The 21,837-nt window shown below is 45.2% G+C and overlaps 1 protein-coding gene across 8 annotated transcripts in view; it reads left to right on the forward strand.

Annotated features, from left to right (window-relative positions):
* The window catches only part of Sec16b (SEC16 homolog B (S. cerevisiae)), a 61,693-nt gene that overhangs the window by 32,674 nt on the left and 7,182 nt on the right, over positions 1–21,837 (forward strand). For 7 of the 8 annotated variants that reach the window (NR_027641.1, XM_006497049.2, XM_017312986.1 and 4 more), the window contains 9 exons: positions 4,460–4,557; positions 6,793–6,874; positions 11,601–11,718; positions 13,527–13,638; positions 15,341–15,446; positions 17,359–17,499; positions 18,629–18,742; positions 20,043–20,115; positions 21,277–21,570. Coding sequence is in view for 7 of the 8 variants with exons in the window: in XM_006497049.2 (XP_006497112.1) it covers positions 4,460–4,557; positions 6,793–6,874; positions 11,601–11,718; positions 13,527–13,638; positions 15,341–15,446; positions 17,359–17,499; positions 18,629–18,742; positions 20,043–20,115; positions 21,277–21,570 (1,138 nt within the window). In the remaining variant the exon portion in view is untranslated. Of the gene's footprint in view, positions 1–4,459; positions 4,558–6,792; positions 6,875–11,600; positions 11,719–12,612; positions 12,708–13,526; positions 13,639–15,340; positions 15,447–17,358; positions 17,500–18,628; positions 18,743–20,042; positions 20,116–21,276; positions 21,571–21,837 lie in introns of those variants that run through there. The other variant, XM_017312987.1, reaches the window with a different exon arrangement.

Genomic DNA, 21,837 nt, shown 5'->3' on the forward strand with positions numbered 1-21,837 from the left:
TCACAACCATCTGTAATGCTCTCTTCTGGTGAGTCTGAAGACAGCTACAGCATACTCATATACATAAAGTAAATAAATAATTATAAAAAATTATAAAAAATAGTGAAAAAATTCACTATTGCCGGACACTGAGACAATTTATAATTTTGTTACTCATTACAAATTGTGTGATTGAACATTTTGCTAGGAATGAATAGATTAGAGACTGCATTTCTGTTTCTTCACATACATAACAGCTTAGATTGTCTATAAATAATATCCCTTCACTGGAACTCAGGCATTCAAGTCAACACTGAATGCTGGGAGACTCTTGCCTTGTTTACTTTTGAAGTTGTGCTCATGTCTAATAAAAGTCATAAAGTAAATCTGAATATTTAAAATATGATTAAAATCAAAACAATTAAGTTAAAAAAAAACCAGAAGGTGATAGGAATATAATAGAGGAAGACTTCCATCCCCAGATATTATATTTGCCTTTTAAAAATAGCTGGAGGGGCTAGAAAGATTGCTCAGTGGTTAGAAATGTGCATTGTTTTTCCAAACGACCTGAATTCAATTTCCAGCACACGCCAGGCAGCTTAAAACTTCCTGTAACCCAAGTTCCAGGGGCGTAGACACCTCTGGCTTCTGTGAGTACCTACACAAACTGTATCCACCCACACAGGCACGCACACACACACACACACACACACACACACACACACACACACACACACACAGAGTTAAAAGGAAAATCTTTAAAAAATATTTTGAGATGTATTTTGGATATATAATTATTTTCTAATGGCACCATTCTGTTATCTTTATAGATTTTATATTTTTCATTTAACAAAATATCTTAGATGATCAACTTTGAGGTAGACAGGGTACATGCATTCAAACTACCTGTGTAATGAAGTACTTTTCTGTTCTTTCTTTCTTTCCTTCCTTCCTTCCTTCCTTCCTTCCTTCCTTCCTTCCTTTCCTTCCTTCCTTCCTTCCTTCCTTCCTTCCTTCCTTCCTTCCTTTCTTTCTTTCTTTCTTTCTTTCTTTCTTTCTTTCTTTCTTTCTTTCTTTCTTTCTTTCTCTCTTTCTTTTATCTTTTCTTTTTTTTCCTTTTCCATTTTTTATTAGGTATTTAGCTCATTTACATTTCCAATGCTATACCAAAAGTCCCCCATACCCACCCACCCCCCTTCACTTACCCACCCACTCCCCCTTTTTGGCCCTGGTGTTCCCCTGCACTGGGGCATATAAAGTTTGTGTGTCCAATGGGCCTCTCCTTCCAGTGATGGCCGACCAGGCCATCTTTTGATACATATGCAGCTAGAGTCAAGAGCTCCGGGGTACAGGACCCAGATGTAGCTGTCTCTTGTGAGACTATGCCAGGGCCTGGCAAACACGGAAGTGGATGCTCACAGTCAGCTAATGGATGGATCACAGGGCTCCCAATGGAGGAGCTAGAGAAGGTGCCCAAGGAGCTAAAGTTATCTTTTCTAATCTTTAAAAAGGTAGCAGGTATTCTGAACTTGTGGGCTGTACCCAGACAGGCAGCATTCCGGATTTGGCTTTAGGAATATTTTGCTGTACCAACTCTTTGTGATACTTGCTATATTACAAGATACACACTGTCTTTCATCTTGTGAGAGTTCTCATGGCTCATTTACCTCCCAATAGCTGGAGACCCAGCCTTCAGCACACGGGGCTCTGTGGAGAACACTGTTTTATACCTGATCCAGAGCATCACTTTGTCCACTATGAAAGATTGTATGTAAGATAAATTTCTAGAAGCAGAAGTGTTGGGTCAAAGGGCATGTGGTTTATAATTTTGATAGATATTGAAAAGTTGCCTCTTTCGATGCGTCAGTTAGCTCCGAGAGCAAAGGGTGAAACCACTACGTTATGTTCTCACCAACATGTCTGCACACGTGTGATCTGTGGCGATCTGAGAGGTGAAAAGGTACAATTTGAGGTATACATTTGCACTTCTGTTACTGTGAGTGAAATTATCTTTTCACTTGCGGTGATTCTTGTCTTGGGCTTTCCCACCTTCTCCTGCAGAGCCTTTTATCAGAGCGGAATCGCTTGTACCCTTTTAAGTATCCTTAATATGCTCTACTCCAGACTTCAAGTCTTCCTTTTACAGTGTGTGTCATAGCTTTGCCCCATTTTTAGATTAATTTATAAAAATGGGGTTGAATTACTTTTGGGAATTTCCTTTGCCATTTTAAAAGATTTATTTATTTTATTGTATATGCATGTGATATCTCTCTCTCTATATATATATATCAGGGTGCCTAGCAAGGCCAGAAGAGGGTGTCAAGTTGCTGACACTGGAGTTACAGGTGGCTGTGTGCCACCATGTGAGACTTGAACTTGAATCTTCTGCAAGAGCAGCAAGTTCTCTTAACTGCTGAGCCATTTCTCAGGCTCTTATTTTGATATTTTAATATTTTACCTGAGTTTTTGTACATGATGTTTCCTTTTTCTGTATTTAACACAGAGACATAAAAACAGTGGTATCAAATTATAGACATTTTCTATATAGTGATTATATAGCACAGAATTGTGATTTTTGCCAGTAAGTCATTTATTCTGATAAAACAGTATCTATAGAGGGCTGGAGAGATGGCTCAATGGTTAAAGAGCACTAGCTGCTCTTCCAGAGGAACTGGGTTCAATTTCCAGTATCTTGATGGCTGCTGAAAACTGTCTGTAACTCCATTTCTAGATAATCCGACACCCTCAGAAAGAGTGCACATAAAGAACAAAAACAAACAATAAAATAAAATACACTACTCACAGTATCACATCTCACCCCGTGGGGCATTCAGAGGATAAGTAATTCTTGAACTTTTCCTTCAAGATAGATGAACAATGTCTATAATAACAACAATAACAAAAGCAGAGATTAAGAAATCATTTTCTACCTGTCAGGCACTAACTCAGTATCTTCTATGCATCATCTGACTTATCTCCATGGAAACGAGTGTGTTAGCTTCTATTTTTTTTTTTTTCATAGATTTACAGGTTGGGCAGTTAGATTGAGGTGTGGGGCTTGAATCTGGGTAGCGTGAGCCTGAACAGGCTTCTGGGAACCTCAGCACACAGAGAGATAGATGAGAGTCAGTGAGGGAGGGAGGGAGGGAGGGAGCGGTGGGGGTGACTGCAGGTGATGAATGACGAGCTGGGTATCCAGATACCTTTATTCATATTTGACTCAGGTACTGGCTCTTGGATTTAATAATCCTGCCAACCTTGATATAAGGTCCCAAGTTCTTATTCATAAGTTATATTTTTGGGATGGGCAGAGTTTTGAGTCAACTGACAATTCCAAACCAATCCATCAGTCACTTCTTTTAAACAAAATTAGAAAGAATTATGAAATAGTTAAAGCAAGCTAAAGAATTATTCTAATGCTGTCTTTTCACTTGCTTTGAATCTAAGGCTGAATTCCCAAATTGTGAGTATTAAATTTGCCTCCTCTATCCAATGAGATTACATAGAGAAGTGTTGCGGTAATAAAGATACTTGTTACATGGAGGTAGAATTAGCCCATTAGTGACTTTCCGCTGGATACCATGTGTTTATTTTCTACCAAAGAAGCTGTTAATATCAGTTCTAAACCTCAACTTTAAGTTGAATTAAAAAAGCAAATATATGTGTGTGTGTTGAAGTTTGCAGCTTTAGCCTACCTTACTCAATGGTGCTTCCAATTTATCCTGTGAGAGCGCCTGATCTTTAACCAGCAGTCTCCGCCTTAGGCTCGCAGGCGAGCTCCTGTGTGCACCCGCTGAAGCACAGTAGCTAATTTCTTTTCATCAGAATACACAAATGAGCTGTAGGTTATCCCTCCTCCATATCACAGACTGAGGACGCCGTGACCTTCGCCATCTCTGGTTTAGGATTTCCAAGGTTCCCCAGGAGTCCTCTCCATTCCAGAAACCTGATGGGTGAGACAGGTTAGGAGTGAGTGTGATGCATTCTATGCGTCAAACCTATAGGTGGCACTGCCATTCCCATGCCATGGTCCGGGACTCAGCCAAGCTCACAGGCAGTGTGGTGGGAAATGTCCAGCTTTGTGCCTAGGAAGGAAAACGTGGCCTCTGCCACAGCTGTTAAGAAGGGCAGTCTTCTTTAGCAGGGCTGCAAAAATACATTTATTTTTTCTACTCATATCTTGAGACTCCATCTCTGGGGTGAACCCATTTCCTTACTTTTGGTATAGGTTCTTACAAGTATTCTGTAACTTAGACGGAAGCTAACGCAATGTCCTAACGGATGCCGGCTGGAGGAGTGGACCACACAGAGAACAGCTGCACACAGTGGAGCCTACATTCCCGCTCGACTTTCTTCATTTTCTACATTTCTCTGGGATTTTCTATGGCTTGGGATGCACCAATGCCTACGTATGGGAACTAGTTGTTTTAATTGGGTAAAGTGGGCAAGGTCTTATTGAATGTCATGCTTTGCTTCGCAGGAGGCTTTGGAGTGGGCTATGAAGAACCACTTGTGGGGACATGCCTTGTTCCTAGCCAGTAAGATGGACCCAAGGACCTACAACTGGGTCATGAGTGGGTGAGTCTAGTTTACAAAGACAAGAAGAACAGATAATCCTCCCTTCCAAAGGTGATGTGTGTGTGTGTGTGTGTGTGTGTGTGTGTGTGTGTGTGTAGGGGAGAAGTGAAAAATGCATTGAGAAGTTCCATACATAGTTGGCCAGTTCTCTTTATTGAGATGGGTGTAGCATTTCTAATTTCTCAATTCTTCTCCCCTCTGTCCCCTCCCTTCCTTCCCCCCTTCTTTTCCTCCCCTTCCTTTCCCTCTTCTCTCCTCCCTTATTCCTTCTTATTCTCCTTGTCCTCAGCATACTAAGTACTGGGATTATAAACACCACCACCTTCATATTCAGCTCTCAAGGTTTTAAAGTATTCATTCATTCATTCATTCATTCATTCATTCATTCATTCATTGTGTCTGTCTCTCTGACTGTATGTAGGCAAGGGTCATAGAGTGGTATGTGAAGGCCAGAGGACATTTTGTAGGAGTCAGTTCTCTTCTTGCATCATGTAGATCCAGGGCATCTAAACTTATGTCATCAAACTTGGCAGTGAATGGACTTACCTGCTAAGCAATCTTACTCTCCCTAGATTATTATAATGTAGACAAAGAGGCATTCCTTCAACCCATTTAAATGGGATGAAACAGTTGAGCAATATTGTCCAGGAACAGAATTGAGAATATTCTACATTGTCGTTGTCCTCCATAGGAGGGGGATAGGTTAGACAGTCCCATTAGTGAAGGAAGAATGAGCAGTCACTGAAGTGTATCTGAGGGAGCCTGAAGGCTACATAAAGGGTTTTGATTTAGGAAAGTGTCCAGGCCTTGGTCTTGCACCAAGGCTGGGGCTACCGAGAGGCTGATAGGGATATGATCTGGTAGAACCATGAGCCGTGTGGATAGAAGATGTATACTTAGTAAGAAATCACACAGGACAGTGAACCAAGAGCCATGGTAGACCAGGGAGGATAACCAAGCCAGAATGAGATAGGGAGAGAAGCATGGCACATAGCCAGCATCCTGGAGAAAGTGTGGTGAAAGATAGTGGGGAACCAGTGTGAAGAGGAGGTGTTGGATCTAGATGGACACTGTAGGAGAGTCCCCATGTGAGTCCTCTACACTCCTGTGCACCTCACAGAGGACAGGCATGCCTCCTGGGTCAGAGTGTGAGAGAGATGCTGTGAGCACATGCTTATCCTCTAGGGCCCACTGACGTTCTGGAGGCAACTCCTCATCCTAACTTCGGTTGAATTGGCCATAAGTCCCATTGGGCAGAGTTGAATGGGAGCCATACCCTTTGCTTTAAGTACCGTCTGTGTTCCTATTCGCTGCCACACTACCTGGTGGTGGCTTTTCATGATGGTCTCAGTGAGACTCTACGATACTTCAGCTTCATCTTCCCAGAGACACGCAACGCTATCTTCCAGCCACTGGGGCCCTAGGCTGGACCGGTGGGCATGCTGCTGTCTGTGATGCTGAGGGTGCTAAGCTCCTGTGGCAGCAAGGGTGCTAAAGATAGCGATCCGAGGGGTGATTTTCCCTTTGGAGTTTGGAAATGAACTTCCCACATCCCCACATTGTAGCATACATCTCTGCTACAGATTTTTGCCTTGGGCCATTGACTTTTGATGGGGCTCAGTGAATTGTGAAAAATCTCTCTTACTGAGTATGCTTAAATCTCAAATCAGCTGTAGAGCTTATTATATCCTTGTTAAGCATATCCCACAGTTTGTCATCAGCAGGATCATTTCTGGTCCCTCTTCCACACCTCCTTGGTTATTGAAAATGGCTATTTAGTGCTTATGAGTCAAAGCTCTACAGACCCAGCTTGCGATAAGCCAGAAAAATGATGCTTAGTAGGATGGGTTTGGTGAGGAGGAACTGAGGGTAGCTGGGGAGGAGGGGCCCATGGAGCAGAGATTCTAGGCTTACTGCTGGGCTACCCAGACAACCTGGAGATGTAGGTGGGCACCTCACCGACAAAAGGCATTTAGAAGTGACCACCCAAGAATTAAGGCATTAGGGCAAAAAATACAGAAAATATCCTTGAACAATGAAGTCTACTCAGGGTGTGTGATTCAGTCAAGATGCAACTGATCGTCGTCCCTAAAAGGCCACAAAGGCACAGCAGAGCAGAGAGAAGCCTTGTTTCAAAACAGAAGCTCTGTCAAGCGGAATGAATATTCAGGCCCATGTACTGTTGATGGGCTCCCTCTGGGCTCGATCCCCACTGACTCTCCTTTCTCGTTACAGTTTCACCAGTACGCTGGCGCTCAATGACCCTCTGCAGACCCTCTTCCAGCTCATGTCAGGAAGGATTCCACAAGCAGCCACGGTACTCTCTGTCACAGGCTTCCTTCTATACCCCAGACTCCTAAGGGTTGGGAGTGGGGTGTTGGGGACTGCTTGGGAATGTAGTGATTTTTTTCTTTTTAAAGAGGAAGCATGAATACTAGTTTATTAATTATCTACAATGTGCTTGGCCCATATATTATTTGATACATAGTGTTTGATTTCATGAATGGAGATGGGAGTTATTATCCCTGCTTTGCAGACAAAGAAACAGAGCTGCCAAGGTGTAAAACGGCTCAGTCATGGAGGTAGTGTGGAGTAGAGTCATGACGGGTTCAGGTCTGTCTCACTCCAAAGACATTGCCTTTCACATAGAGCCTGATTTTACAAGAGCTGTTGTTCCTCAGACATCCTACAACTGGGCTGCCCTTCACTTCCCAAAGAAGGAACGTGTACCCATTCCATAAATCCTCCAGAGCTGGACACATTAGGCTTTGTGCTTTTGGAGTTGAATATGGCTGACAAGAAGGTGGAGACCAGCTGAAGAGCTTCTCTACTAGAGCAGACCTTATCTTTTTGCCCAAATGTATCCAATGGGGCATATACTTAAGAGCATATGCCCTTACTAGCATAGATCTTATTATGCATATATAGCATTTACTACCATATATCTTAGCATTGACTATCAGGGTTTGTTTTTGTTTGTTTGTTTTTCTGGGAGTACAGCATAGCCTGCCTTTTGAATGTCCACAATTCATATCTTAGAATTTAGAAACATTTTCTTGGATTATATTTTTCAGTATTTATTTTGGTTTAACTTCTAGGAGTTCCATGTATATGTATCTCATACATATAAACTATATGTAAACATGTGAATTATGGAAATATAGCTACCTCCTTTATGAGATCCATGCTGGTGTCAAACTCAGTATGTAGCTGAGGATCATCCTGAACTTCTGTCTTCCTGATGGCATCTCCCAACAGGTGTTAGGATTCCGAGCATGTGCCACCACACCCAGCTTTTACCTTTTTCTTAAATTAAAGACGTTCTTGTTCTTTTCTACCTCATTCTTCCCGTTGCCCACTCCTGTCTTTCCTTTTCTTGCCTCTGTCTCTGTCCTTTACGGTGTTTCCCCCAGGGTCTCTCGCTCTTGTGTTCTAACACTTTTGTCTTGGTTTCTTTAACGTTTGCCCCATTCCTTTCCTAAGCTCTGCGGGTCACATTTGTCTCTTCCTGTTCAGTGCCATCTCTTTCCTGAGCTCCTTTATGTCCAGTTTATGTTATTGCTTCATGGAAGTATTGCTTCTTTACCCTGTTCCTGCTCAATGCACGTCCCTTCAATCTCTGCTACTTTTGGCAGTTGTATCTTATATCTGAAGCTTGAGTTTTTTGCTAGCAACTGGTTTTAATGAAAAGGAATTTCTCGTCTTTTTTCCTTTTGACCCTCCTCTTATTGTAGATAATTCTAAGAAAAGCAAAGCAAAGAGAAATGATGTCTTCTGTCCCCCATCATTAAACCAATGGGCTATTTTGGAATACAGGGTATGCTTCACAAGTCAGTTGAACGGAAGCTTCAGTGCTGCAATAAAACTGCATCATGTCACGGAGCACCTAATGGAGGAAGTGATATAATCAGCCTGTGGTCCATTGGGCCTCCGTGATGAGGTGGAGTTAGCTAATCTCCCCTGCTCTTAGATGGGAGACTAAGGCTCTGCAGGCAACGCACCAGTTCAGTATTTGATCTTAGAGTGTGAGAACTTTCTGTCCTTTCACATTGAATACCAGGCCATCTTTCTTCTACATGGATAGTGTCATGGAAGAAACATGGCCACTGGATGCACAGATGTGGGCTTCATTCCACGTCTAAGTTTGACTTTGCTCATTACTGATAGGCAGACTTGGTTGCTACTTAATAACAGTTTTTCTCTTTGTGGTGATTTTGATGGCCAGCCAATAGAATTATGGGTGAGAATATCTGAACCCACCATGCTTGCATTCCCATCCCATCAAGAAAATTAGTCAATGAGTCCTCTCTCTCTCTCTCTGTCTCTCTCTCTCTCTGCTGTTACTGTCTATTTGTCTTTCTGCCTCTCTATCTCTCTTCTTCTCCCTCTCCCCATCTCTCTTTCTCAATTGGCTTTATACTACCCGTGTCTTTCTCCAAACCAGGGAGGAAACAGGATGACTTCCAAGATTATTTCCTTTTTGTAAGAAAACTTCCCCTTCTGTTATATTCTTGAAGATCCAGCAAGAAATGGCCTGGCTTATATGTTTAAGCGAGGATAGCAGTGTCCTTGTGGTGTGTGATTGTTGGCAGGAGAAATGTTTAGCCAAGGGTGTGGCTCATGGTCTAAGCCACTGTCATTAAGTAAAACTATTACTCTGATGACTTCTTATGACCACCATTATGATATATACTGTTGAGATAGATAGGGAGCAAATATCACATGGAGTTGGATAAAGCATCCTTTATTCCTTGTGATGATTATAAACACTAAATAATTACAAATAGTTGGGAATTCTAAGTGTTAGCAATTACTGTCAATTTCACTCTCCCTCTGTGTAACAGGATTGATGTAGACTGTTTGCAAATTACCTTTCTTCTACTGAGGTTGTGTGTGTGTATATATAAATGTATACACACAAATGTGTGTTCATGCCTATTGTGAAATTTATAAGGTGCAAACCAAGTGTGAAGAACTGTGCTGTGTGCTTCATATAATTGTCTCATTTTATTGTCGCTGGGAATCTTCTCAGGTACAAATGATGATCTCTGTTCTAGAGACGAGGAAACAAAGGTTCAGTGCAATTAAAGACTTGCTCAAGTTCACACTACTAGCATGAGACAGGACTTGGGTGGAATAACTTAAAACACCCAAAGAAAGAGAAAGATATTAAAAATGGAAATATATTCCATGTCCAAGGATTAATAAAATTGATATCACAAAAATGACTAAGCTACCAAAAGCCGTTCACATTTTAATTCAATCCACGTAAAAATCTCCACCTCATTCTTTGCAAAAATAGAAGACACGATCCTAAAATTCATATGGAAACACAAAATACACCAGATAGGCAAAGCAACCTGAGCAAAAAGAACAATGTTGAAGGGCTCACCTTTCCAGATATTAAGGTATGTTACAGAGCCACAGTAGTACAAAGAATACGGTACTGGCACAAAAACAGACATCTAAGACAATGGACCAAGATCAAAGACCCAAACATGAGCACAGCTAACTACAGCCCTTCATATTTGACACAAATGCCAAAGACATAAGCTGGAGAAAAGGAAGCATCGTCAACAAGTGGCAGTGGGAAAACTGGATGCCCACATGCAGAAGAATGAGATTGGACCAGTGTCTATCTCCTTACACAAAAACTAACTCCAAATGGGTCAAAGGCATGTGAAATCTGAACCCAAGGCAAGCGCTGTGTGTGGGTCGCCTCAGTTATACAGGGCTGATGACTTTCTCCCGATGCATGGTGGAGTCCACGGCCACTGCACTGTCACCAGGCTGAGAGGGGAATTGAAAGTTGGCTTGATTTTCTCATTCCTTAAGTGGTAATAGGAAGCCATTTCACAGCAGCATCATGAAGGTTGCCATGTGTGGAAGGGCCTTATAAGACCAGGACACACTAGCCACTTGTAAGATACTGAGCAACCCGAATCCCTGACCTTTGTACAGGGTTAGCATGGGCAAGGGAGATCAATCTTTCACTTCCCTTTTCTCACTAAAACCTGAGTTGTTTTGCAGTGGGGACAGCAGGGTGTGGGGAGGACGTTGTCTCTAGATAATTGAAGTGAAGGCACAGAGAAGAAATTGGAAAATCAGTAAACTAATAATTCCACCTTATTTATCACTTTTATAACTAGTGTGTATCTGTGTGTGATATACATGTGTATGGGCTTGTATGTGTTTGTGAGCTTTTGTGTCTATGTTTCTGTATGTGTGGGTATGTGTTTGTATCTGTGTATGTGTATCTGTGTGTGTGTGTCCCTCTCTGTGTGTCTGTCTGTGTGTATGTATGTGTTTATGTGTGTAAGGGTATATGTGTGTATGTCTGTGTTTTTTTATATGTGTGTTTGTATGTCTGTATGTATGTTTTTGTGTCTCTGTGTGTATGTGTCTGTATGTATATATGCCTGTGTATCTGTTTCTATGTTTCTATGTGTGTCTGTGTGCGAGTGTATATATGTGTATGTATTTTTGTGTCTCTGTATGTGTGGGTGTGTGGGTGATTCTGTGTGTGTGTGCGTGTGTATGTATATATTATTTTCCCTCTCTTTATTATTTATTATTTTTTTATTTTTTGGCTTTTTCAAGACAGGGTTTCTCTGTGTAGCTCTGGCTGTCCTGGAACTCACTCTGTAGACCAGGCTGGCCTTGAACTCAGAAATCCGCCTGCCTCTGCCTCCCAAGGGCTGGGATTAAAGGCGTGCGGTGCCACCAGCACCTGGCTCTTTTTATTTGTATTTTGAGACAGGGTCTCATTCTGGTCCAGACAGGCCTCAAACTCGTGATGCCCTCTTAGCCTCCCGAGTGCTAGGTTTACAGGTGTGGGCCGCCAACTTGTTCTGTGCCACACACCTGCTGCTTCAGGCAGATGGAACTCCGAATCAATGAGTATTAGCATCACACACACTGAATAATAGCATCAATAGCATAGCAGACATTCCTTGAACTCCATACCTACGAATAAACAGCAGCCTTCTTAACTACACCCTGGTTTGTGGTAAATGATTCTGTAATTCGTTATTATTTTTCAGGTTTGTGGAGACAAACAGTGGGGAGACTGGCGGCCCCACTTGGCTGTGATCCTGTCAAATCAGGCTGGAGATACAGAGTTGTACCAGCGAGCGATTGTCAGCATGGGGGATACCCTGGGTAAGCAGAAATTGGCTTACGCCTTCCCTGGGGCAACTTTCCATGTCTGACATTAGTTTAGTGTTTCCTAGTGTTTCTCAACTTTCCTAATGCTAGCACCTTTGATACAGTTCCTCATGCTGTGGTGACCCCCACCCCAACCCCAACCATAAAACTATTTAGTTGTTACTTTATAACTGTAATCTTGCCGCTGTTAGCCTCCTGGTTAAGAAACCCCAGGGAAAGGTACCTTCATCTGCTTTTGCTATGTTTGTGTGTTTGTTTGTTTTTCCATATCTGTTTCCCAGAATTCCCACTGGGAGCGTTGTGTTTCCATTGCTATATAGCCTCCTCTTCACTTTCTACTTACAGGTGAGGTGCCTTTACCTTGAGCTAACACAGGGGCGTGCCACTTCCTCTTGCCTCGGGGACTTCAGATGGGAAATGCTGCTTTTGCCTAAACCACCTTGGTAGCTTTCTGTCTTTATTTCTATTATCTGTCTGAGAACAGGGCCTTACAAGTGTGGAATGTCTACAGGATATCCAGATCTCTACTTCACAAATTTGGTCTAACTTTTAGAAACCATGGTGTTCTTTGTGGAACGCTGTGAACAACTGCTCTTCTGAATTTGAAGCAGCCCTCTGTAAGGTTGTGACCCAGCTGTCTGCTTGAAAGGGGACCCATGTCTATTGGGCACCAGACTCTGTACTTCACCCGCTGTTAGCCATTTTCTCACTGCTGTGGCAAAATGGCCGACCAAACCAACTTAAGCAAGGGGGTTTCTCTGGCTCACAGTTCTAGGAAACACAGTCTGTCACGGCAGACGGTTGAGATGTGACTAGAGGCCTGGTGTTCACGGCCAGGAAGCAGAGATGGGTGATGGGCTCCTTCCCTCTCTTTCTCTTCACTCCTAGATCCTAGCCCAGAGGATAGTGCCTCCCACACTCCAAATGAGTCCTCCCGATTCAGTTAAACCTTTCTGGAAGCACCCTGAAGGTCACACCCAGAGGTATTTCCTAAGATAGTCTATTCAAGTTGACAATGAAGATTGACTGTCACACCCACTTAATTCGAGTTTAAAGTAGTAGAAAATGTTTGGAGAACATTTAAAAGTCAGGAACAACTTGGTAATTGATGTGATTTTTTATGAGCACAGGAAAAGTCTTCAATCATCCAACTTCAGTAGAGGAAGCAGCCACACCCCACAAGCAGCCACACCCCACAAGGAAGCAGCCACACCCCACAAGGAAGCAGCCACACCCCACAAGGAAGCAGCCACACCCCACAAGGAAGCAGCCACACCCCACAAGGAAGCAGCCACACCCCACAAGCAGCCACACCCCACAAGGAAGCAGCCACACCCCACAAGGAAGCAGCCACACCCCACAAGGAAGCAGCCACACCCCACAAGGAAGCAGCCACACCCCACAAGCAGCCACACCCCACAAGGAAGCAGCCACACCCCACAAGGATGTTTAAAATCCGTTTCTGATGTCCTACTTTACTTAGGTATAGGCATCTTGTCTCGATTCTCAGCCCCAGGAATGACCATGACTTTTAGAAAATTCCCAATGAAAAACTCATCAGGGGGACGTGAAACAGCACACAGCATCCTGGTTGTGGCTGATGAGAACTGAAATGCAGGATCTGAGGTCAGAAACACTGATGCAGGAGGGAAGGAAAGGGAGATGTCACAAGAACTCCCCTGGTTTATTCATATCAGGTTTCCGCTCTGACCCTGGGGTCCACTATTTAACTCTCTGTTCTACTCAGACACTGGGTCCCACAGGGTGTGCCTCACGCCTGGGCTCTTGTTCTCCTCCTGCAGCTGGAAAAGGGCTTGTGGAGGCATCTCACTTCTGCTATCTCATGGCTCATGTGCCCTTTGGTCACTATACGGTGAAGACAGATCATCTGGCCTTGGTGGGCAGTAGCCACAGGTACGTATGTGACTTTTGTAAAGATGATTTGCACGGGTTATTTTAGCCCTTACTGGGTTTCATGGCTTCACTACTCATTTTCTTGTGTAAATTTCCGCTACTGCCCGCTCTTCCTCTCTATCTTCTGCATTAGTCTAGGCAAGGTGACCAGAGGGTGCCACATCACACCACCAGAGGGCCTTTGGTGCTGTTAGTGCTCTTGGTGTGTGTTGAACTCTTCTGGCCACTGGGTGGCAGCCTAGCTCCACAACCAGAGATAACATAGAAAAATGAAGTTTACAATAGTATATTTTGGGCAGCCCTGGGCTTATTCTAGGAGCCTACTTTTTGGGGCCTCCATACTACTTCAATATATTAATTTGGAGCACAAGCTCTTTGGAACCTTCTGCATCAGTCACTTGTTTTCTGGTAGCCACATATCAGGGTGTTTCCCCCCCCCCCCCAAGGACCCCAAAGCCCTGGAGAAAGAGTGAGTTGAAGCAGATAATCTTACCCTGGGTGGTCCTCACTGTTCTGGATCTTTCTACCTCTTTCTCCTTAATAGTTGTGATTTCTGAGCAGTCATGGTATTGCGCTCCTAGAATTCTAGCAGTCAAGAGGTATAGACAGGGGGATTGTAGCAAGGCCAATGCTAGCCAGGGTGGTGCAATGAGTTCTAGGCTAGCCAGCCAGCCAGGGCTACGAACCTGTCTCAAGAGAGAGAAAGAAGACATTTCTGAGATGCAGAGCTATCAGTGTCTTTGCAATGTTTGCTTTGTTACAGATTTACTTTATAAAAAGGTAACTGCACCGGGGAAGCAAGGTATTGAGGGATTGAAAGCCTTGTCTAAGGTAGCCTCTCGGGTGCACCATCAGGATGGACTTGGAGTCTAGACAGTAAGGTTGCAGGAGCAAAAGTTGTAGCTGATATTCCTAATCCTCTACCACCATAGCAATCGGTGCTCCTCACAGATTCTTCTCTTGAGCCTGGGCTCAGATAGAAGAGTCATCTTCTCAAGGCAGTCTGTCTGGGCTAAGCAAGCCCATAAAGGTACCTCGCTTCCTATAGCCCATGTTCATGACTCCTGGGGGAGTTTCTTGAGATATGTTAGCTTCTGGAATTATTCTGATGACTGGAATATAGGGCACCTGGCAAGCTGTAGAGGGGAGACGGCAAGTGTGTGTGTGTGTGTGTGTGTGTGTATGTGTGTGTGTATCACATTCACCTGTTTTCTTTCCTCACTGGCCGGATGAACTTCCTGTGCAAGATCTGTCATTTCTTTCTGGCTCCATTGTCCTCCCCAGTCTGTGCCAGGCCATCTGTGGTGCTCCTGGACTCCACGGCTTCCTCTTTTGCACTTGGCAAGCTCAGGCTGCTCTGTCTTTCCTGGGGCATGCCAGGCTGAGGGCTGAGGGCTGAGGGCTGAGGGCTGAGGGCTGAGGACTGAGGGCTGAGGGCTGAGGGCTGAGGGCTGAGGACTAGTTTTTAGGAGGTTGAAGTGGGAGGTGTTGAAGGGGGATGTTAAGGGAGGTGCAGAGCCTCCTCCTCACAAGCAGGCTCTTCTAGAAGTGCTGGCACTCTCACTTATTGCCCAAACCTAAAGAGATGGAGGTCAAGGAGGAAGTGCAGTCTATCTTGAGCCCACAGGCTCTTTCCTCTTATAGACCTGCCTGAGAGCAGCATCTCCGCCTCACCTCTGTTCTTGTTATTCCCTGCTTTTAGTCAAGAGTTTATGAAATTTGCAACAATTGAGGCTATCCAGCGGACGGAAATCTTCGAGTACTGCCAGATGCTGGGCCGCCCCAAATCCTTCATCCCTTCTTTCCAGGTAACTGAACCCCGAGGGGGGCGGGGCGGGGCGGGGCGGCCATCAGCGATGCTGTGTCTAGGTTGTGGGCAGCCAGGTTCTTAGCCTTGCTGTTTGGCACCTGGTACCACCGGCCAAGTCATCTCCTGCATTTGTCCTCTTTAACGGGAGTGCGGGAAGGCTTAGGGTTTCTTTTTATGTTCCCGGAAGGTCAGAATTTTACAGCATGAAAGCAAACGGTTCAGAAGTCTTTGCTGGAGGCATACATGCGGAAATCTTGCTGCAGTTCTGCCCCTCCCTCCCTTCCTGTCCTCCTGCTGCCCTGGGCTCTTCTCTCCTAGCACTTCCGCTCAGCTCCTCCTCAGCTCCTACAGCCCTCTGGTCCCTCTGACAGCTCACCTTCTGACCACTCCCCCTTTCTCAGGAGCTTCCCTCCTGCTCTGGCCTTAGTCCATTCTCTCTTTCTTCTCAGGGTTTCAGTTGTATAGGTGGCAACCGCACTGCCAGGCTCTTTTCTCTCCCCTCAGCCCCTCTGTTTGGCATCTCGTTGCTACCCTATGTCCGTAGGCATCGCGTCATCCTCCAGTCCGATCCCCTATGTGTTTTGAGACCTGCTACCCAGTGGCCTTTTCTCGCGTCTCTTGCTGGTGTGGAGTGTGAACTTCACTGAAGCCTTGCAGCAAACTGGCATAAAACCGAGGTAGTTTGTTTCTGGGCTGGGAATAGGACTATCTCAGCCACAGCACTGACTCCAAGGTCCCCATCTCCCATTCACTCGACACTACTCTGTATTTTCTTTCCCTTTTATGGGAAGGTACCTTTCTTTTCTGCCTTAAGTACCTTCTTCAGGCCTGAGACCTTGTCTAAATGGATATCCTCAAGGTCCGCTGTTGAGAATGTACACAGCTACAATAGCAACGCACACTCAACACAGAACACACGTAACCTTGGGAATGAGTCCCTGTATTGTAAATACATGACCCATTTAGCCTCTCCTTTCTGAGAGTTTTGCCTTGCCTAGCTGCTCCTCCACAGGGCTCCAGCGTAGGCACTTTGGTTGCTTTTCTTTCCCTTCGTTATTCATCCCGCCCACATGTTTTGTTGACGTTGTTCTGGGCTGGTAGTCTTAGTATAGCTATTCTTACCGGCTGTTTCACACACTCAGCATTGTGTTGCCGTGCATCTTGAATATCACTTCTAATCCTGTGGGGTTTTCCCTTTCACAGAAGTTGGAACCGAGGCTCGAAGGGCTGGTTATATCTCACCAGCTCACTTGTGCATACCATTTGTTCTAAGTACTTTGTGTGAATCCCCTAATTCTATCTTTATAGTTCTAGTGGACTAGGTGGCATCGTCCATGCTCTAACAGGGAAGCTGAGGCACAGAGAGACAAAGGGGCTAGCCCAAATGTCCCCCAGCTAGCATGAGTTTGGATTGGATTGACTTTGTTTGACACCAGAGCTGTCACGTTTGATCTCATCCTATAGCTCCTGCTATGGAGACTCTTCCTCCCTACACCAGCATCTGCCTGCACTTCCTTGTGGGCTTCACAGCCTCTGCAAATGGTAGAGTTTTGTATCTTCATGTAAGCCCTTGTGCCGGGGCTGCACTTCACATGCCCAGGCTTCCTGTGATGTAGGCTGCTGGATAAAAGGGCTGCCCTGCTGCCTTTCCAATGGAGACCCAAGACTGGAAAGACGAGTTGATGTGATCCCTGAATCCTTTTCTCCATCACGCAGCAACTGTATGTAGGCTGGATTTGGAGTTGTGCCCATATGCAGATAAATTGCCCCAAATGGCACTGGGCCCTTGCTATTTGGATGCCAGAGTGAGTGGAATCTGGCAGTCAGCTGACTTCCAAGAAGTCTTATCTACATTTCTCTGCCTCTCTCCTGCCCGGATGGACTCATCCCTGGCCCGTTCCTCTTCACAGGTGTATAAGCTCCTCTATGCCTCCCGTCTGGCAGATTATGGCCTGGCATCCCAGGCCTTGCATTACTGTGAAGCCATTGGTGCAGCTGTCTTGAGCCAGGAAGGGAGCAGCCACCCTGTGCTATTAGCGGAGCTCATCAAGGTGAGCGTCTCAAAGGGATCTCTGTAGGTGTTTTATCTTCAGTGTTCAGAGAAGCCATTGTAGAGAGGCTTAAACTCCACATTTCATCTTCTTTGAACACACTGCAAAATTGGAGCCCACGGCTGTCTTTGACCATGTATGCATGCCCCGATGTGATAAGCAGAGGTCCTGTTTGCACAAAGAACAACTGGCTGGGCAGGGGGCAGAGGGGTTGGGGGACTGCAAAGCAGGCGTGTTCTGCTTGAGAAGTTCTGTGCATCTGCTTTTCTGGTACAGTTAAACTGCAAGCTACGGTGAGCCGTCCTAATTACAAAAGCGAGCCTTTGAAAATAGATTTTAGTGATTAAACCAGGAAATGATCCTTATTAAAATACTTTTAAATGCATGGAATATTTTATCACGTGTGGGACACATTTAAAAAAGAAAACAAAAACCGTACCAACCCTTAGTTTCTTGGGAAGAAACAACAATCAGGAAAATAGTTGTTTCAATTAATTGAAGGAAAAAAAAACCCACTCCATTAGCTAGAGAGTAAAAGGCAGGGTGCTCTACAGTATCTGTACCGCTTTACATGAGGCCCAAGTGCTGGATTCTATAACCAATAAAATCTGTGCTGCCTGAGCCCCTGCCCACACTGCTAGTGGGCTGATGCCCAGGATGAGTAATTAGAGTTTCTAGGTACAGAACATAATGACACCTTGAGGCAGAAAGCAGCATCAGGTGGTGAGCAATGTAGATCTGAGTCCCATCCAGACCAGAATCAGAATTAGCATTAACAAGGTCCCTGAATTTTCTCGAATTTCTATTCTAGAAGTTTCTCGAAGAGAAGGCAGCAATGCACGGACACAAAGCTGGAGAGCTCTCTTTTTCCTCTCATATTTTGGGGGCAATAATACCAAAATGGGTTGCTTATATATTTATACTGCAATTTTGGGAGGAGATCTGCTGAATTTGTTATTTCTCAATTATTCTTTGTTATGTGATGTTTGAGTAAATTATGGCTTCTCCTCCCTTCTTATTGCCTCTCTCCCCTGTTGTCTTTCCACATGCCCCATTTCTCTCTCTTGTCCTTCTCACTTTCTGCCCCTGACCTGCCTGGAAACTCGGCCTGCCTGGAAACTCGGCTCAGCTCGCAGAGAAACTGAAGCTGTCAGATCCTCTGGTTTTAGAAAGACGCCGTGGGGACAGGGACCTGGAACCAGATTGGCTTGTGCAACTGCGGAGGAAGCACAAGGACCTGGAGGTAACGAGGGTGACACCAGCGTCAATGGGTATCCTGTGTTCCCCTTTTCATTTCCAGACATAGGCTAGACATAGAGATGCTAATTCCCCACCATGGGCGTCTCCTATTGCCTTTGAGGCATGGTCTGTGTCCCTGAATGTTGGGATTCAGAACATTTTGTTCTTTGCTTCTTTGCTGTGTGCAAACATTTTCCTGTGTTTGCCTAGTGCCACAGGGGGGCGCTTTTCCCAACCATGCTCCCTCCACCCCTTTCTCTGAGGACCCAGAGGATGTTTCATGAGCATCAAAGCTCCCCCATCTCTGTTAGGAACAATGGATCACAGTGGACCTGTGTCACTTTCATGTAATGTAGGGCAATTGCTTAAAGGACTTCCGGGCTTTTCCTTTTTGTTCTGACAATTGTGAAAGCTGCTGGTCCTAATCAGAAGAGTAATTGGAGTAGGGCCTTCCCCATTTTCTTTCTTCTACTCTGCTGTGAAGGCTGGACAAAGTGACTCTTTAAATGCACACTGCCTTTTCTCCATCCCTGGATAGCAAATCCCGAGGCCCATAGCTTAGTTGCTTCCTTTAGCCTTCACTTTGGGGAGGATGGTGACCCTCACTTTGGGGAGGATGGTGACTCTCACTTTGGGGAGGATGGTGACTCTCACTTTGGGGAGGATGGTGACCCTCACTTTGGGGAGGATGGTGACTCTCACTTTGGGGAGGATGGTGACCCTCACTTTGGGGAGGATGGTGACTCTCACTTTGGGGAGAATGGTGACTCTCACTTTGGGGGAAGATGGTGACCCTCACTTTGGGGAGAATGGTGACTCTCACTTTGGGGAAGATGGTGACCTGCACTTTGGGGAGAATGGTGACTCTCACTTTGGGGAGGATGGTGACTCTCACTTTGGGGAGAATGGTGACTCTCACTTTGGGGAGGATGGTGACTCTCACTTTGGGGAGGATGGTGACTCTCACTTTGGGGAGGATGGTGACTCTCACTTTGGGGAGAATGGTGACTCTCACTTTGGGGAGGATGGTGACTCTCACTTTGGGGAGGATGGTGACTCTCACTTTGGGGAGGATGGTGACTCTCACTTTGGGGAGGATGGTGACCCTGGCTCTGAAGAGAGCTGAAAGACTCAAGAAATAGTGTCTCATCTGCATGATTCTGGGCACTGGGCATTCAGTGGAGGTCCCTTTGTCTGGTCATTTTCCTGGGACATTTCTTATTGACTTAACTTTTTCACTACCTTGTCTTCTGCCCTTATTTTCCTTTATACTGTTTTAAATGATTTTACTTTATTTTAAACAGCAAAATAGAACAGGAGCCCCGAGAGATCCTGATTCGACTCCTTCAGATATTTATGGAGCTGGAGGAACAACAGGTACCTAACATGAGATCTGATTACCATAATCTGATTGAAATATCTTCAGCTGTACCCACACTTCCTTTTCTTTGGTGCCTTCTTCTTCTAGGAATTAAACCTGTTGATCCAGGCTGCCTCTTTTGATAGGCCTTTGCTGGTCTCATAGACCCTGGACACATCCAAATTCCCATAGCATGAGGGTTCCTGCCCTGCAGGCCAGGTTTTCCAAATACTTGATTTCTCTCTCTCTCTCTCTCTCTCTCTCTCTCTCTCTCTCTCTCTCTCTCTCTCTCTTACTGTTAGCTAATTGTTTTACCTGTGTGCGTACTTGCTCCCAGCTAGTTTTCTTTCTTGTGCCCAGAGATTACACACCATTAGCATCTTTAGTAGTGTCCTAGACATTGGAAGTGTGAAGATGTTGAGCTATCAGTTGGTCATGTAACTGAAATCAGTTTCAAAGTGTTTGGTCAGTCTCCTCCCTCAGATTGCCTCCAAGTGTCTGGTCAGCAGGAATTGTATTCCAAATTAACTCCGTACATTTCATCAAAGCCATCCCCTAGGTCACGGTGAAGTTCAGACAGGATCCCCTGTCTCTTGCCTTCCAGCCTTTAGTACTTGCTTCCTGGATGGGCAGAATGGAGGGAGGCTTTGGCTTCTGTTCCTTGGCTTTGTGTGAGCTTGGCTGGGCATCTCTATGTGATAACGTTCTTACAGCCCCGGCAGGAAGGCTGGCAGCTCACAATATTCCTGTGTCCGGGAGCCAAGCATTTCACACACCCACACCTTCGTGGATGTATCAGCCAGGTCCCTTCCAGGGCAAATGAATCCAGACTCTTCACAAGTGAAGCCATCATCTCTAAAGTGTCATTTGAGTTTTTAACTGTAAGTTTTAAAAGTCTAACGAAGTCCCCTTAAAGGAGAATGTTAAAAGGTATAGAGTTCAATTGGATGTCATTTCTGTCCTCTCCACACACAGGAGTAGGGCTCAGAGATTATCCAAGAAGTAAGAGCGTAATTCTGAAGAATGCAGAGAGAGAGGTGTTATGGTTAGTCAGTGCTTTGCCTGCTATCAAATTAATGGAAGCCACGTGTAACAGCCAGCCCGTGGGATTGCTTTCTAGAGAAGACAAGAGCGGCAGTGTTTAATGGTTTGTCTAACTGCTGCTGCTTCTTCCTTAGACACTCCCTACCCTGATCTCTCTGGCCATCAAAACTACTCAGAAGACTCTGAGTACAGCTCCACCTTGTGGTCAACAGCAGAGCAGACAAGCCTGACCAATCCCCTCGCACAGCAGTCTTTCCCCCTGCAGCGAGATACCTATTCAGGACACATGGGAACCCCAGTGCCTCTCTACTCAGTTCCTGCAACCCACTTGGCAGTGACGAGTGGAGCCAGTGGTAGCAGTGTGGCAGTGACGGGGACTCCTGGGGGAAGGGTTGGAGAGGATATGCTGCGGACACATCCTGCCTTTGGTGAGACCCGCCAGCCAGCCTGGGTACCTTGGTGGGTGGAGTCTATCTAAGTGGTAAAGAGGGTGAGGTAGTGGTACTAGGTGGGCGGGGTCTAAGTGGTAAAGAGTGGTGAGGGAGGTACTAGGACCTGGTGGAGGAAATGGGCTTGGGACTGATAAAGGCACAGGGTGAATACACTGGTGGCCTGCTCTTGTTAGCCTGAAGGAGTATGTTCTCTCCTAGCCCTCTCTACCGGGACAAGCAGAGTGGGGCAGAGCACAGGGATGG

This window comes from Mus musculus, chromosome 1 (assembly GCF_000001635.26).
Source record: "Mus musculus strain C57BL/6J chromosome 1, GRCm38.p6 C57BL/6J".
NCBI classification, from domain to species: Eukaryota; Metazoa; Chordata; class Mammalia; order Rodentia; family Muridae; genus Mus; species Mus musculus.